Consider the following 15,444-nt stretch of genomic DNA (forward strand, 5'->3'; position numbering starts at 1 on the left):
TAAGTAAAATGACATTGTGTACATTTGATAATTATTTTACTAGTCTGTATTTTTATCATCAGCTTATCCACGAAACCATCTGAACCGTTTTGGTGGAAACGCTCTGGATTGGCAGAAAACAATTATAAAAGCAACTCACATCAGAACTAATTTCCCTGATTCATGGCTCTGGTATAACTTCACAATGAATGGAAGAAAATCTCATAAAACCTATACGGATACCGTGCCGGATACTATCACGACATGGTTTGTGAGTGGATTCGCGCTTAGCCCAACCAAGGGACTGGGAATTATGCACGAACCAATTAAGTTCACAGTCAAACAACCTTTCTTCTTAATTGCTAATCTGCCCTACTCTATCAAGCGCGGCGAGGTAGCTTTGATACAAGTTACAGTTTTCAATTTTCTTGGGAATAGAGTAACTACAGATGTGACTCTTCACAATAAAAATGAAGAGATAGAATTCGTAGACAAGTCTTCCAATGACAGTAAGTTTTATTATGACTTATAACGCAATTATGCACCAGTTTTTCATAATCTCTTTTGTAGACACGCGTCGTACGAAGGTCGCTATCGTACCAACCAACAACGGAAAACCGGTCTCATTTCTGATTAAGGCAAAGAAGTTGGGAGAAATTGCGATTAAGATAGTAGCTACAACTTTAATATCAACCGACGCTATAGAACACATGTTGCGGGTCACTCCTGAAAGCAATAGGTACGAGAAAAATGAAGCTAGATTTATTGAGCTCAACGAACACGGAAGACAGAATTTCGATTTACCTGTGAGCATTCCTAGCACCATTGATGAAGGATCGGCTAAAATCGTATTTTCGTTGGATGGTATGTAATTTATTTGTGTTTACATCAATGGTTCAAAATAAATCATATTTTCTTTGCAGCGGATATTTTGGGAACTGCGATCAAAAACTTAGACGGACTTATTCGTTTACCGACAGGATGCGGCGAACAAAATATGTTGAACTTCGTGCCCAATATTGTCGTCTTAGACTATCTTTCTGAAACCGGCACCATTGCTGAAGATGTGAAGACGAAGGCGATCAACTATTTGCAAAGCGGCTATCAGAACCAGCTGAAGTATAGACGTCCAGATGGATCGTTCAGCGTTTGGGGTGGATCTGACACAAAAGGAAGTACATTCTTGACAGCGTTCGTAGCAAAGTCATTCAAAATAGCTGACAAGTACATTTCTATCGATAAATCGATAGTTATAAATGCCTTCCGCTGGTTAGCAAGTAATCAGAGCCCCGACGGTCGTTTTGTTGAAGTAGGACGCATCATTCATTCGGATATGCAAGGAGGTCTACGAACTACGAGCTTCGCACTTACAGCTTACGTATTGATTGCGTTTCTGGAGAATGAAGATATTGCAACAGAGCATAGATCTATCGTTCAAAAAACGACTAATTATTTGGTTTCTAATTACGACAATATGGACGATGCATACGATTTGTCATTAGCAACATATGCACTATCTTTGGCCAAGCATTCGAAGCGGATCGATTTCCTAACAAAGTTGTTGGAGAAAAGCAATAAAACTGATGTTGTTCGGTATTGGAACAGAGCTCCGGTCGGAGTTGAAATCGCGGGATATGCTTTGCTGTCCCACATTTCCCAGGGTATGTTCGTGGATGCAACACCTATTATGCGATGGTTGAACCAGCAACGATATGGGCTAGGAGGATTCCCAGGTACCCAAGACACATTTGTGGGTTTGAAAGCATTGGCCAAATTTGCAGCCAGAACAACTTCTCATAGAAATAACTATCGAGTAACTATTAGGCATGATCCAAACAGAATTCATACGATTGATGTTGATAAGCAAAATTCCTTTGCAATTCAAGAACGCGAAATTCCTAAGAACGTACGTAAAGTTCGAGTTGAGATTTCTGGAATCGGTCACGGCGTCTTTCAGGTGGCTTACCAATATTACTTGAATGTACAGCAGGCTTACCCACAGTTCGATTTGAGCGTGCAAGTGTTGAACACCACAACAGCGTATGTGCAGCATTTACAGGTTTGCGTCAAATATCGTCCCTTGGAAGCCTACCAAGTATCGAACATGGCACTAGTTGAAGTGTTCTTCCCAAGTGGTCTAATAGCGGATGAAAAAGCTGTCCGAGATATCGGAAATCGAATTCAGGTAGGTATTTTAAAATGTAACATTTTTCAGCTGAGCATTCACATTATCTCTTTTTTGTAGAGAACTGAACTTCGTTTCGCTTCCACATCCGTTGTTGTGTACTACGATAACTTAGGTACAACTGAAAATTGTTTTCAAGTAACAGCCACTCGTCGCTACAAAGTTGCATTGCATCTACCTGCGTATGTTTTCGTGTATGATTATTATCATCCAGGTAATGACGAATTTTATATACGAAGGGAGTAAGTTAACGCGTTTTTTTTTCAAAAATTGCAGAACGTTTCGCTATTAAGACTTATGAGGGTAAAGTGATGCAGTTATGTGATATATGCGACAAGGAAGACTGTGAAACATTATCGTGTTAATAGAACACTATCTGCCAACAAGTACGTGTTCTATGAGTGTTAACTTCGTCAAGTGTTTCCAAAGCACTCTCCGTATTGGTAAAGGTGGACCGATGTCGCACAAGAATCTCGGAACTTGATGCATCTTTTGTTGAGCCTAAGATATCAGTATCTACATTGAAAGCCACCATGACCCTTCAAATACTCAAATAAATATACGTGATTAATGTTGTTTTTTTTTCTTAAGAAGTATAAAGTATGAAGTATAAATCCAATCGATTTTTTATTTTGTTTATTTTAGGCTCATTAGCATTTTAGCTGTAACAGAGCCGAATTTCAATCGTGTACATGTCACATGTTTATCATATCTATAATTAGCACATTACACAGTTGCCATGTTTTCGGCGTTAGAGTATTCCCTTCTATACCATTGCATATGGTACACATTTACACAGTTGCCATATAGGCGTAAGAGTTTTCGTTCTTTTCTTCCATTATCCAGTTAGAACGGACAGCGGAGACAGTTGATTGATCATTGTTGAGTTATTTATAGAACAGCAGCCCGATGTGTCTTGCAGAGCAGAGCAGTTGTATGGATGAATCGATCTTATTTCGACCGTGGATCGATCTCCATCGCTGATGATTGTTGCGTGGACGTTGTTATTCTGTAACAACACAAAGATGGTCAATGAGGACCCTGAGTTTTGAACTCACGATCGATCGCTTACTAAGCGAACGCGCAACCAATGTGGCTACGGAGACCCCCCTAAATCCAATCGATTAAGTACACACTTATTGTGCAACCTTCAACTGTCTCTGGCTTGTTGCTTCTGGAAATCACTCATTGCGCCCGGAGCACGAATGCACGACCCTCCTGGTTAGCAGTTTGACTTCTGATGCGAGCTGCGTTTGTGAGAGTTGGTTGGGTCAGAGACAGTATCTAATCTAAGGTGGTATACGACAGGGGAGAAACAACACAGCACTTAGGTTATCAATCCACAAAAAAAACAACAAGAGACCCTGAAGAAATGTTCGGATAAGAGTCTCCTATATCATGAGCACCAGAGGTAAAACGCCAGGGGATAAAAAACCGCGGAGGACAAACGACAAAGCACCTAGGTTGTCAATCCACTTAGAAAAGAAACCACTAAGAGTCCATTAAGAAATGTTCGGTTGAGGGTCTCCGATATCACAAACACCTGGAATGAAAGTCACAATCACTTGAGGAAAATCACAAAGTACACCAGACTTAGTAAATAAGCCACTGATATACATATTTGGAAAATATCTAGAAATTGTCTATAAAAAGATTCTCACTACGCTCACTAGTCCCTACGTGAAAAGTTCCGCAAGTGACGCCAAAAGCGACGGGGGAAAAATACCGCAGTGCAACGCCAAAGGGCGATGAGATTATTAACGACGCCGGAAAAAGCAGATAACCAATTTGTAAACCCTTTTATTGAAAACTCCATTTGTAAACTCTTTAGGAGGGCGAAGGCATCACCTTCTCAGTCGGACTACCAGAGCGCAATGATGAAATCCGACGACGGCGCTGTTGAATTATAGAGACATTAAAGGTAAAACTCTGAGAGTTCATTCGTCTCTATGAAATTCACGAATGCTCTCTTCTTTTATATCAACTAAACGTTCGATGTAAGTGTCACCCGCTCGCTAGCGATGCACATATTATGTATTTATTTATTTATTTGTTCATTTATTTATTCATTTATTTATCATAATTGTTGTAGAGTAAGATGAAACCTTTTAATTTACCACAACCAGGTCCTTTTTCATTTCCATTGAAATTCATATTGAAAGAGCTACATTCTCCATCAACTAATCCTAACTTACACAACTAAAAAAATCAAAAATTTTGCTGTTTTCCCCTGCTGAACCAAGCCACACAATCACGCCGAAATATACTGAATATATTTTTATTTTCAATGTCATTTGGAAGTAGATTCCAAAGAGCAATGCCCCGCACAAATAAAGTATTGCCGTTATGTGATGTACTGTACTGAGGAATTACGAATTTTCTCATCCGAGAACTTCTAAACGGATGTAGATTATCTTTCAAATATTTAGGAGATGGAAAATTGATTACTTTAAATATAGGGCCCCATTATAGAAATCGAGGCGATAAGAATTTTGCTCGTTAGCTCTATTTTACTATTATAGAAATCGAGCAATTCGATAGCACCGAGCGAGTGATAACTATCGATGCATGTGTCAGAACTTTTCGAGTTGTTTGGTTAACTCGTTGCATATCTTCAGAGAATTATTTTGTTTTGGCTTGCATCCCTTTGGGAAACATTTCAGAAACACTTCAATATATGCAATTTGCAACACATGTTCGTTTGTTTTGATCAGCATTTGTTTTACGGTGCTGCCAGAATAGTCTATTAAAATATGAATAAAAATATGCTGCCAGAATAGTATGAAAATGAGTGGTGGAAGAAAAAAAACCAAATCACCACCAGTTTGAACGGCTCCTTGAAACAATGGAAGCGAACGTAGACATTGCTCGAGATCTTTGTGGAGGTAGTTCTAATATAATCCCGGTGTAGGAAAAGTTGGAGGAATCCAGACTTAATGCACTGAGACCACCAATGCATCTAGGTTAAGAATGGCAGAAAGTAAGTATTTCTTTTACGATGCACATAACTTTCATAAGTAAATTTTATCATACTCTTTGAATTTCTTTTAACCGAATTTCCTACATAAAATTGCTTACTTCTACTAGCATACATTAGTACGTTATTTTTGGCAGTAATTTTCTTTTTTATTGCTATACTATGCCAAACTATACCATTTTCACTACAATAGATCAAACTAATGGTCGGAGTGGTATAATGCTCTATACCATATGCTAAAGCTATCCTGCAAAACAATAATGATTTTATTCAAATTACAGACTTTGATTGACATGAGGGGAAAGGTAGAGAAAACACTAGCACACAACAAGCGAGAAGTTAGAGCAACAGGTGGTGGCCCCAATACAATGAAGCTATCGACGCCGCTACAACAAGAAATCGACGCTAAAAAAGAATTACATGTTGCATTACATGAATAACAAAAATTGTTTTGCTAAAAGAAAAGTGAAATTCATGCATGACTCTTCACGGAATTCCATAGAGTTTCTAATAATTATATTTTTTGTACAGCAAATTGTTCTACGCTGTCGTTTTTATTACACATGCATGCGTGCCTTACGCCTATTAAGCTTTATTCTTTGAGGGAATATCAATTTACTCCAAAACATAACCATATTAACACGTTTGGAAATACATTTTCATAGCAGATGCCTCACAAAAAGATTTGGCATCCTTTTTATAGTGCTTCATGAAACATTTCAAACTTGTTTCAAAATATTTCATCACAACCGCTGACATTCGAGCTTGCTAACGAATCGAGTAGTTTTCCTCGATTTCTATAATTCCAGATTTTACTCGATGTGATAGTGATAGTGATTGTATCGAATCCTCGATTCGATTTCTATAATAGGGCCCATAGTCAAACTCACAGGTAGCTTAATAAATTCATTAAATGAAAAACACCCGAGTAATTGCTTTTGTAAATGACTAACATGAGAATATCTATTCAGATTGAATACAAAACGAACGCAGCTGTTTAAAGCAATACGTAGTTTATTCAAGGCTCTAGTTGAAGCATTCAGGAGGAACTCTGCGCCATACAGGAAATGAGGTAGAAATAAAGATTTGAATAATTTTAATTTTACTCCGGCTTTAGCCATACTGGACGTTAGTTGTTGATGTCGAAGAACGTTGTATACCTTGGAACACATAGTGAATAGGGGACAGTCCCAATCAAAGGTAGAAGTTTAAATGAAACCAAGGTTGGTATACTTATCAACATATTCAACAATGTTTTGACCAAGGATAACATCGGGTGACAAGGTACGATTTCTAGTCCTTTAAATAAACATCACCTTAGTTTTATCTACGTTTATAGACAACATGTTTTGAGAGACCAACTATAAACTCTCTTCAAGTCATTATTCAAAAGGTTTGCCATCTCTTCAACAGGAATATTGATAGAAGCTATATATATTTGTTCATCATCAGCGAACATGTGCATTTTGCAGAATTTTAGTATTGAAGGTAAATACAGTAACGGACCCAGGATGGAACCCTGTGGAACCCCTGATACTATGTTGAAAGGTTGAGAATTGGTTCCGTCTACTGAAACAACTTGAGATCGGTTAGACAAATTTGATTGAATAAGGCGAGACGAACAGTTAGAGAAAAATTAGACATGTCGAACAAGTGCACTAAGAGCACATTTTAGAACCTATAATTAAACACAAAAAAAACAAAGACAACAACTGAAACTGAATTCTCGGTTTTCCGAAGCATATAGCATAGGCGACGCAAATAATAGTAAAACAAACATTATTACACAGTAGAGTAGAGTGCAGATGAACTGGTTGTGAGAAAAAAGATTGATTTTACAAATTGACCAATCAAAACGAGAGATTTCTGATTAGATAATGATTTGAAACTGAAATGGACATTTTTCACAATGCGATCGATTTTCGTTTTTCAATTCAAAGAAAATCGAGTAGGAGTACATTTATTGGCCACTAGCAGCACGGAGATGTGATGAAACAAAGAAAACGCAGAATTCTATGGCGGCAGCTCCGGTACATCATTTCTATTAAAAGTCTATCACTCTTTACTCCATGAATTCACACATGATCGATTATCACCAAATAAAGCGGGCGCGCCAAGTCAGTCCACTCTCCAACAGTATCCATTCAGATCTACCGCTGTCGGATCTCAAAATACCAGTTCACAGCACCCTGCTTTTGGAGACAGTAGTCGATAGTATTGTAGACAGATATGACTCTGATACCATCCGATCTGACACGTATATGTATTTAACATCGCTCGAATTCCTGATTATTCGATGACCAACGGTAAATTATCTCGCTGTTTTGATTGTTATTTCTAGGTGTAGGATTCCGAACGCCTCTCTGAATCAACCTCGCTACATAATTATTTTGACGTAGGACTACGTCTACCCTTTCAATATGTCGGTGTGAAAAGTGTTCAGTTTTTGAACGCTAATACCTCCTAAATTAATGAATGGATTTTGGTTCCAAATACACACATTGCTAGGAAATATCCTCAGCAATTTTTTATATGCTACACATTATGGGTTTTCAGCTCATATAATGTCCAAATTGATGAAAAATTGGAAGAAAGAATTCCCTACTTTCCCATACATTTTGTCTGCGCTCCCGCAGCAAACAGCTATTCATTACAATCAATCACGAGTACGGGCGAAACGTATGGACAAGGTGAAGGAGGGAGACAAAACAGAGATTAGAAATAAATATAGGCGGTCGCTACAACGTTAACTATATGGCTATATAAAGTAAGCGATGGTGGGGCTTGGCCAAATTCTATCATCGGACGCTAAGCAGGAAAGACGCGATCTTGAAATTGATTTTCAGCATAAGAGATTGCTTCATTTGTCGGGGATGTATGCGGTGCGATACCGCAAGAGTGAGAGACAGGACATGTAACATGTTTGTCTATGGCGCTGTACCACATGATTTGAAATTCGACCCCTTTCCTGTTGACCGGTTGATCTGAAATTTGGAACACACCTTTATCTCTGCAGTCATTATAAAACTGCATATTTCATGATATTGAAAATCCAAGATGGCTCAAAGCCCCACCAATATGGGTATCAAATGAAAGGGATTGACTAGTAGAACACAGTTATTTATGAAAAATGCAAATCCAAAATGGCCGCCACCACAAAATGGCGGATTACATATTTTCTCTAAACCCCATCAATATGGGTATCAAATGGAGGACTTGACTAGTAGAACGCAGTCATTCATGAGGAGTGCAAAGCCCAATTATATCACGATACCAGACGGTAAATTCCTATTACGATATGCTTGCCATCAAGTATGTGTTCGTTGCCGGCTGAACAATAACCCCTGCAACATTTGCAACGCCCGACATTTGCACGACAAATTTTGATTTTTTCGTATTTGAATCTAAACGTTTGAGTGTTTGCTGAGTGCTGAGGTTTTATTTTATCCTTTGATTTTTTTTCTGTAATTTTGTACATGAAAGGTTGATTATTCTGGGATCTGTGATCCATGATATTCGAATAATGGACACTCCTTGGTGTAGTCCTACGTCTCTCCGGTTATGTCCCCGACATTACCCACCCGTCTTTTTTAAAATTATTTTGTACATTATCTGTATTATTGTTATATAAGAAACCGTTTAACTTAAAAAAGATTTGTTTACTTATTTCAATTTCTAATTTTTAGTTTATTATTTGTGTCATTAGTATGTTCCTCTACAATGAAACCGTTCAAATTTTGACGTATCACTACGACTTTAATTTGTATACTGGGGTCTAAATTCAAAGTTTCGAAAATGAAAGCGTTACATCGGAGAATGAGATTTTGAGCGTTAAAAACTCTTAAACAACAGAACGAAATGGTATGATAAACACTTCATTCGAAAGTTAAAAAATTATAGGAGGTTGTGTCCAAGATACGACCGCATTGTTGACGTAGAACTACGCTGTTATTTTATATAAGTCGCTTGTTTATACCTTCGGATATTATTCTATAATGCTGTGAAATTTTAGAAACAACTGCTTAGTAGAATAATCTCTGAAATGTTTTTTTTTCATTGTAGAATCAGTTGACGATAATTGCATGATGATTCATTCTTGCCCTCGCAAAATAATCGTATGTCGCAATTTATTTCATGTCAATGCATTGAAAATTTACCTCGAAGGCTATTCCGGTGGCCTTTTTCGAAATTGACATAGACTCGACTACAGTCGATTATATACATGTTGCACCAGCACCATTATTCCATATCTCATAACTACATCAATATATCTTTGGCACCGCATGTAAACAACAACAATGACAACACTTGCAAGTATCAAATATCATGCTACATGTTATTTAGTATTGCCTCAAAGGAATCGCACCTCTAGATATCGTTCGTACAAACTAAGCTTAAACCAAGCGCCAAACAAGCGTTCACCATAGCATGCATACAGAGCCATACATTGGTGGCTTGAAACTACTAGCAATATAAACATTTCTCATCATTTTGCGCTATTCTCAAAAGAAACGCTTCTGTTAATATTACTGGCCTCGAAAAGAGTTGCATTACTTTCTCATGCTCGAAATAAGCGCAGCTGTCTCCCTTAGTGGAGGAAGTTTTGCTACTGGCAAGCAAAACCTAATCACATACAAAATTCCAGAACATTTACTTTCTTGATGACTAAACAAGAGAAATAAACTCTTTTTGTTAATAACAACCTCGAAAACAGTAGCAATGCTTCATTATGATCAATATTAGCGCAAATGCAATTCTAGTTGAAGGCAGTTTTGCGACTGGCACGCGAACCCAAATAACTTGTAACATTCCAGTAAGATATTCAAGATGCTTAGTATTCCCAAATAATTTTTTGGTGCACAACCTTAACGTCTGCTTCGCCATAACGTCAGTTTAATGCATTGATGCATTCTCAAAGGCACAAACGAAGCCCTTATGAAGACGGAAAATAAACAATGTTAACTGCTTGGAAAAAGACTGAATTATGCCACACAACTTGTACTCTGCTGTAACACCCATCGATGCGAATTCGCTGATGAGTTTGTCAAGAGCGACCGCCTTCACCACCAGCGAGGGGAGCTTGATTTTGGTTGCTGCCTGGGCGTTTACATTTTCGACCGACGCGCCGAAATCGCCTACTTCGCTGTTGTTCGGTGCGGTGTCACATTCGCGAAGGCTCGGTTCAGTGCGAGCGCTTTTCACTGCACCAACACCGCGTGCATCATTAGATTACGCTTACTTCGAAATTTTATTGCCCCTGGCAATGCGTTCGTTTTTTGCAGGGCTCGAGCCTGCCTTCCTCTTCTTCTTGCTCATCGCACACTACGCGAAGCGTCCAATTTATGACGTTATTCGTATCGTGAAGAACACACGATACGAATAACGCGAAAAACGAACAGAAAAATCAAACGACGATTTCCAAGTTGGATTACCACTGGTGGGGTCCAATCTTAGATCGAAGCGCAGCGAAAGCAAAGTGAACTGGATTACTCAACAGTCCGATGCCGAATGAATGTTTGCCTCAGCGAGATCCACTGTTTATACTCTAGGCAAGTATTCCCCTTCATTCTTCTTCTTTTCCTTTGTTCACGGAGACTTCAAATCCTACGATTTCCCCTCCGTTGGTCGTCGATAAGTTGCTCGTTATTGATAGCTCTGTTCGGGAGAGCACTCAAATGGACAGAACAAATGTATGGGAAAATAGAAACACTTAAAGTTTTCATGAATTTTAACCATTTACTAGCAAGGGGATTCTAATGCATGGCATATTAAACAAATCTTACGGAATTTCCGATTCGTTTAGTATGTAAATCTCCAAAATCCGTTCGCGGCAAAAATAGTTATTAACGTTAAGTTTATTTTATAAAAACGTGACCTGTTTTCTGATTTGACACCCTTAATGAAAGACGTAGTTCTACGTCAAAAGTCTACGCGTTATATACTTGTTACTTTTTGATCCAAAAACTTGTTTCAATAGCCTTAAAATTGCTTCCAAAAATAGGCCTCACCTATCGGTATATAAGCGAGCGCCGCTCGGAAATGCACTCAGTTATAATTGAGCAGCGATTGGAGTATGCTGTCGATGAACGGTGTCACCAAGAGCTTGTTCGTGCATCTTAGGTCAGAAGGGAATCCATCGGGAGAAGAGTGATGCCACTGAAAAGGCGACGAAGAAAGTGACAGCATCGAAAATTGGTTCCGCATTGAGGCATCGGAGCAACCGCCACACACATATACGCAACTCTTTTCGTTTGGTGGATATCGAGTTATCATAAACCACTGGCGGGCATTGAGCATCGTGAAGAATCCGGAAAGTTGTCATCATTGCTGAAAAATAATCTGCCATTTCCCCTTGGAATTGAAAATTTCATTCAAATGAAAGGGTTTATTTTGATGTGTTCTGTTCATATAATACTGTGACCAAATACATTTTATTTTGTGATTTTTCAATCAAGTGCTATTAACAGGTGGGTATCGATTTAGCATTAACCATTGGCGGGCATCGAGCATCGAAAAGAATCCGGAAAGATGTCATCGTTGCTGAAAAATAATCTGCCAGTTGTTCCTTGGGACTGTAAATTACATTCAAGTGGGAGAGTTTATTTTAATGTTTTCTATTCATATACTAATGCGACCAGATACATTTTGTTTAGTGATTTTTCAATCAAGTGCAATTAACAGGAAAGCTTCTGAAGTATGTTCTTCCCCATCACCCAATATTGGATGCATAAAATTAAAAACGGAAAATGTTTCGCATCGCGAAAATCATATAATTTTCCATCGATTATTGCTCAGTCGCTGAATTTCTTGATTCATTAACGGACAAAAAGCATACTTAAGCGATATTCTGGTGGTGAAATGCATTCAGTGTGTTTCGAACTGTGAGGGAGCGCAGAATGGCCGATTTTTGCGTCAGGATCCTTTAAATTTCACCTTAGACCAAAAGGGAATCCGTCGGGAGGAGAAGAGAAGTCGATCCAGAGAGTGTCAGCCTCGAAAATTGGTTCCGTTTGATGCATCGGAGCAGCCACCCAACACACACATACACGCGCGCAACTCTTTTCGTTTGGTGGATATCGAGTTAATGTTAACCACTGGCTGGCATCGAGCATCGAGAAGAATCCGGCAAGATGTTATGTTGCTGAAAAATAATCTGTCAGTTCCCTTTGGGATTGAAAATTAGATTCAAGCGAAAGAGTTTATTTTATGGAGAATGTGGAAGGAAGTCATTGTAGTAGTATAGGTAAAACCACGTGTAAAAATTGGATAATAGTGTCTGTGAGAGAAGAGCAATTTGTTTCGTTTGTTTTGATTCTTGTACGTAAATAGATCATTTCACTTATCAGACTGTGTGGCGCTTCACTGACACGAGTCTTAGAATACAGTTAAAAAACAATTCAATACTAAAGTAAAATGTATGAACGATGTGTTCCGATGAACAATTGCAAATATATAGAATGTGTATTTGCATATGAAGTAAAATTCTGATTATATGCCAGCGTAACATGAGCAAATTTATAATACATGCGAATTGGGACTCTTTTGGTATTAACAAGTTCTTCCGCACTGTAATTATGCACGCACTGTAATATGTTTCACACATTCACGTTGGAGAGCCTTAACCCTTCTCTTCGTTGGTCGAGGCATTTTGATTGAATGTAATACTTTTCCGTTTACTATTTTCGGAAGCATAGGCAGCCGTGGCAGTGTTCTGAGATCTGCAATACAATTTTCTTAACCAATGTTAAAGTTGCTAAAACTTACATTATAGATGCATTGAACGTAAAAATAATAATTGTATTGATACCAACACAATTTTATGTTATTGATTTTCATGACATGAAACGCCATGAATCAGGAATAAAAATTTTATTGAGTGGTTTTTATAGCTCTTTCAATGATGTTGTCCGGCATCAGTGTCGACGAAATACGAAGCTTTCGCCAATACAAATAAAAACGTAGCGGAAAATTGAAAAATTAATATTTAACTTCCAGAGCGACGTTATTCACTATAAAGTGCGATGGAAGATGAAGTTCAATATCTTGATAGTAATCGATTAGAGTTTGGTTGATTTCCCTTGGTGGGAAGTGTACGAAAACGATCATTTTCTTCACACTGTTCCGCAAAATTAGTGATTTTCGGCCGAGGAGTGAGGAAGAGAGATGAAAGAAATGAGTGCCATTGTGGCAGCCATTTGTGGCTTCCTTCCACCTTTACCTTAATGATTTCTATTCATATAATACCGCGATCGAATGCATTTCGTTTTGTGATTTTTCAATCAAGTGCAACTAACAGGAAAGCTTCTGAAGATTATTCTTCCCCATCAGTAGAATATTTTCGTGTCCAATATTGGATGCATCAAATCTTGTGCCTCCAACATTACGCCCTCGTTTTCGAATTCCCCCAAATCTTCATTTATCATTCATTCAGAATGGATTCTGATTCAACTTCAAACAAATGATCACTAAATCAACGAGAGTCCCACGTCAACCTTGCGGTTATACCACAGATCTCTCTCTCTCTCTCTCTCTCTCTCTCTCTCTCTCTCTCTCTCTCTTAGCGGCTCCGCAATGCTTATGCGAATACAAAAAAAAAATGAATTAAAAAAAAGACGTCGAAATAAGAAGCATTTTGTGAGCTAACATATACGGCAGGACATTTTTAACCCGTTGCGGTCGTATTAAATTTTTATATGGGTGTCGTACTGGTCGAAATTAATTTTTCCTGAAATAGCATCTATCATTGCATGTATCATGTAAGATTATGAAAGCTAAATTAGATTTGTTTATTTCTTGTGAATTTTTAATATGCGTTTACTGAACAATGTGGTTTTATATAACAAATGTATTTTATGATGCTGCTCCGTGTATATCACACAAGAACTGTCCCAATCGAAGTCTTACGAACCAGCGTACGGTTGAAAGTCTCGGGAATGAAGGCAATGAACCTACTAACCATTCCACCAACTTTACTCCTCCCGTATTCATATCGTACTATAAAATAAAATTTTGATTACTTACGTAGACGGTGCCGCCTCATTTCATTCTTTTTACTATAACTGTTGTTTCCGCAGCTATTCAGAATCGCGACTATCCTCTTATGTTTCCTCGCTTATTAAAAAATGTTGCGACTTCGATTGCTTACTATATTCTAAGATCTCCAACAATTACCCGCAAACAAGGTAGTGGAAGACCAACCAAAATTATGGACGCAAAAGGACTTCGTTCTCTTTCTCGTGCCTTCAACAATAAGGATTCACTGAGCCAACGGGATGCCGCAAAAAAGTTTAACCGTTCTCATCTGTAAATCTGCGAAACATTGAAACGAGTCCGAATAAACTGCCGAAAAATCCCCGGAATACACTGAGAAATAGATTTCGACACTGAAATCCCAATGCCGCCGTCAGATAAAAAAATTTAAGGGGTTGTATTTAGGACACGACCGCACATTTTCGACGTAGAACTACACAATTATTTTATGCAATCCACTTGTTTACCACTTCGAATATTATTTTAGAATGCATCGAAATTTTTCCAATAGATTATGTTCTTCGCTACAAATAAATTTGATGAACGTCCTTTTACGTTTGATATGATGCTTAGGACTACCAAAATATTTGAACGGAGGAATTGTCAAGCGATCATTGTGTTTTTCATTTCCCTCTGAAATTATTGAACATCTCATGTTTACGTAGTTCTCGAACCGCTAAAGTTCATGCACCTCCAGTATCTGAAATGACGATTTTCCCAGACTTCTCAGTTTAAAAGTACGTTTTAGGGAAACATATTCCGGTCTGCACAACAACAAGCGAATACAAAAGTACTCAATACCAAAAATTACCTCCAACTTGCATGTATTTGCAAAGCGGATTCCCCCAGGCACATTAATTTTGAAGTCCATGTTAGGGAAACACATTTCAGTAGGAAAAAAAACTACCTCCGACTGTATATTTGCAAAGATCTTTCCGATCTGTTAAGAAATGTTCGAGTTATAAGCGTTTGAAACCCTTCATGTTCTGTGTCCTGCATGTTCTGTGTTTAGGTTTTCATTTTACCCCCATATATTCCGGTTAGACGTAGTCCCACGTCAAAAATTATTGGACGACAACAGCACTACTCTATAGTAGAAAAAATGTATGTCTCGTGGTCTGAGCGTTACCAGGTACGGATAATAGATTATAGACATCTGCGCTGTAAGTTACCGATGACGATGACTGATTGGGACAACATGACTTCTTTGAAATATTGCTTAAAACACTGTTTTGTCTCAGATTTCGGAAAAAATGAAGCTGAATCATATAGC

At 38.2% G+C, this 15,444-nt stretch overlaps 1 protein-coding gene across 1 annotated transcript in view; it reads left to right on the top strand.

Moving 5' to 3' along the window:
* Positions 1-2,783, top strand: part of LOC129775194 (thioester-containing protein 1 allele R1-like) — a 28,046-nt gene extending 25,263 nt beyond the window's left edge. The window contains exons 10-14 of the mRNA XM_055779579.1: positions 63-488; positions 550-843; positions 903-2,164; positions 2,225-2,378; positions 2,441-2,783. Coding sequence (XP_055635554.1) covers positions 63-488; positions 550-843; positions 903-2,164; positions 2,225-2,378; positions 2,441-2,529 — 2,225 coding nt within the window. The 3' untranslated portion in view covers positions 2,530-2,783. The remainder of the gene's footprint in view (positions 1-62; positions 489-549; positions 844-902; positions 2,165-2,224; positions 2,379-2,440) is intronic.
* The last annotated feature ends 12,661 nt before the right edge of the window (positions 2,784-15,444 follow it).

This window comes from Toxorhynchites rutilus, chromosome 3 (assembly GCF_029784135.1).
Source record: "Toxorhynchites rutilus septentrionalis strain SRP chromosome 3, ASM2978413v1, whole genome shotgun sequence".
Lineage (NCBI taxonomy): Eukaryota > Metazoa > Arthropoda > Insecta > Diptera > Culicidae > Toxorhynchites > Toxorhynchites rutilus.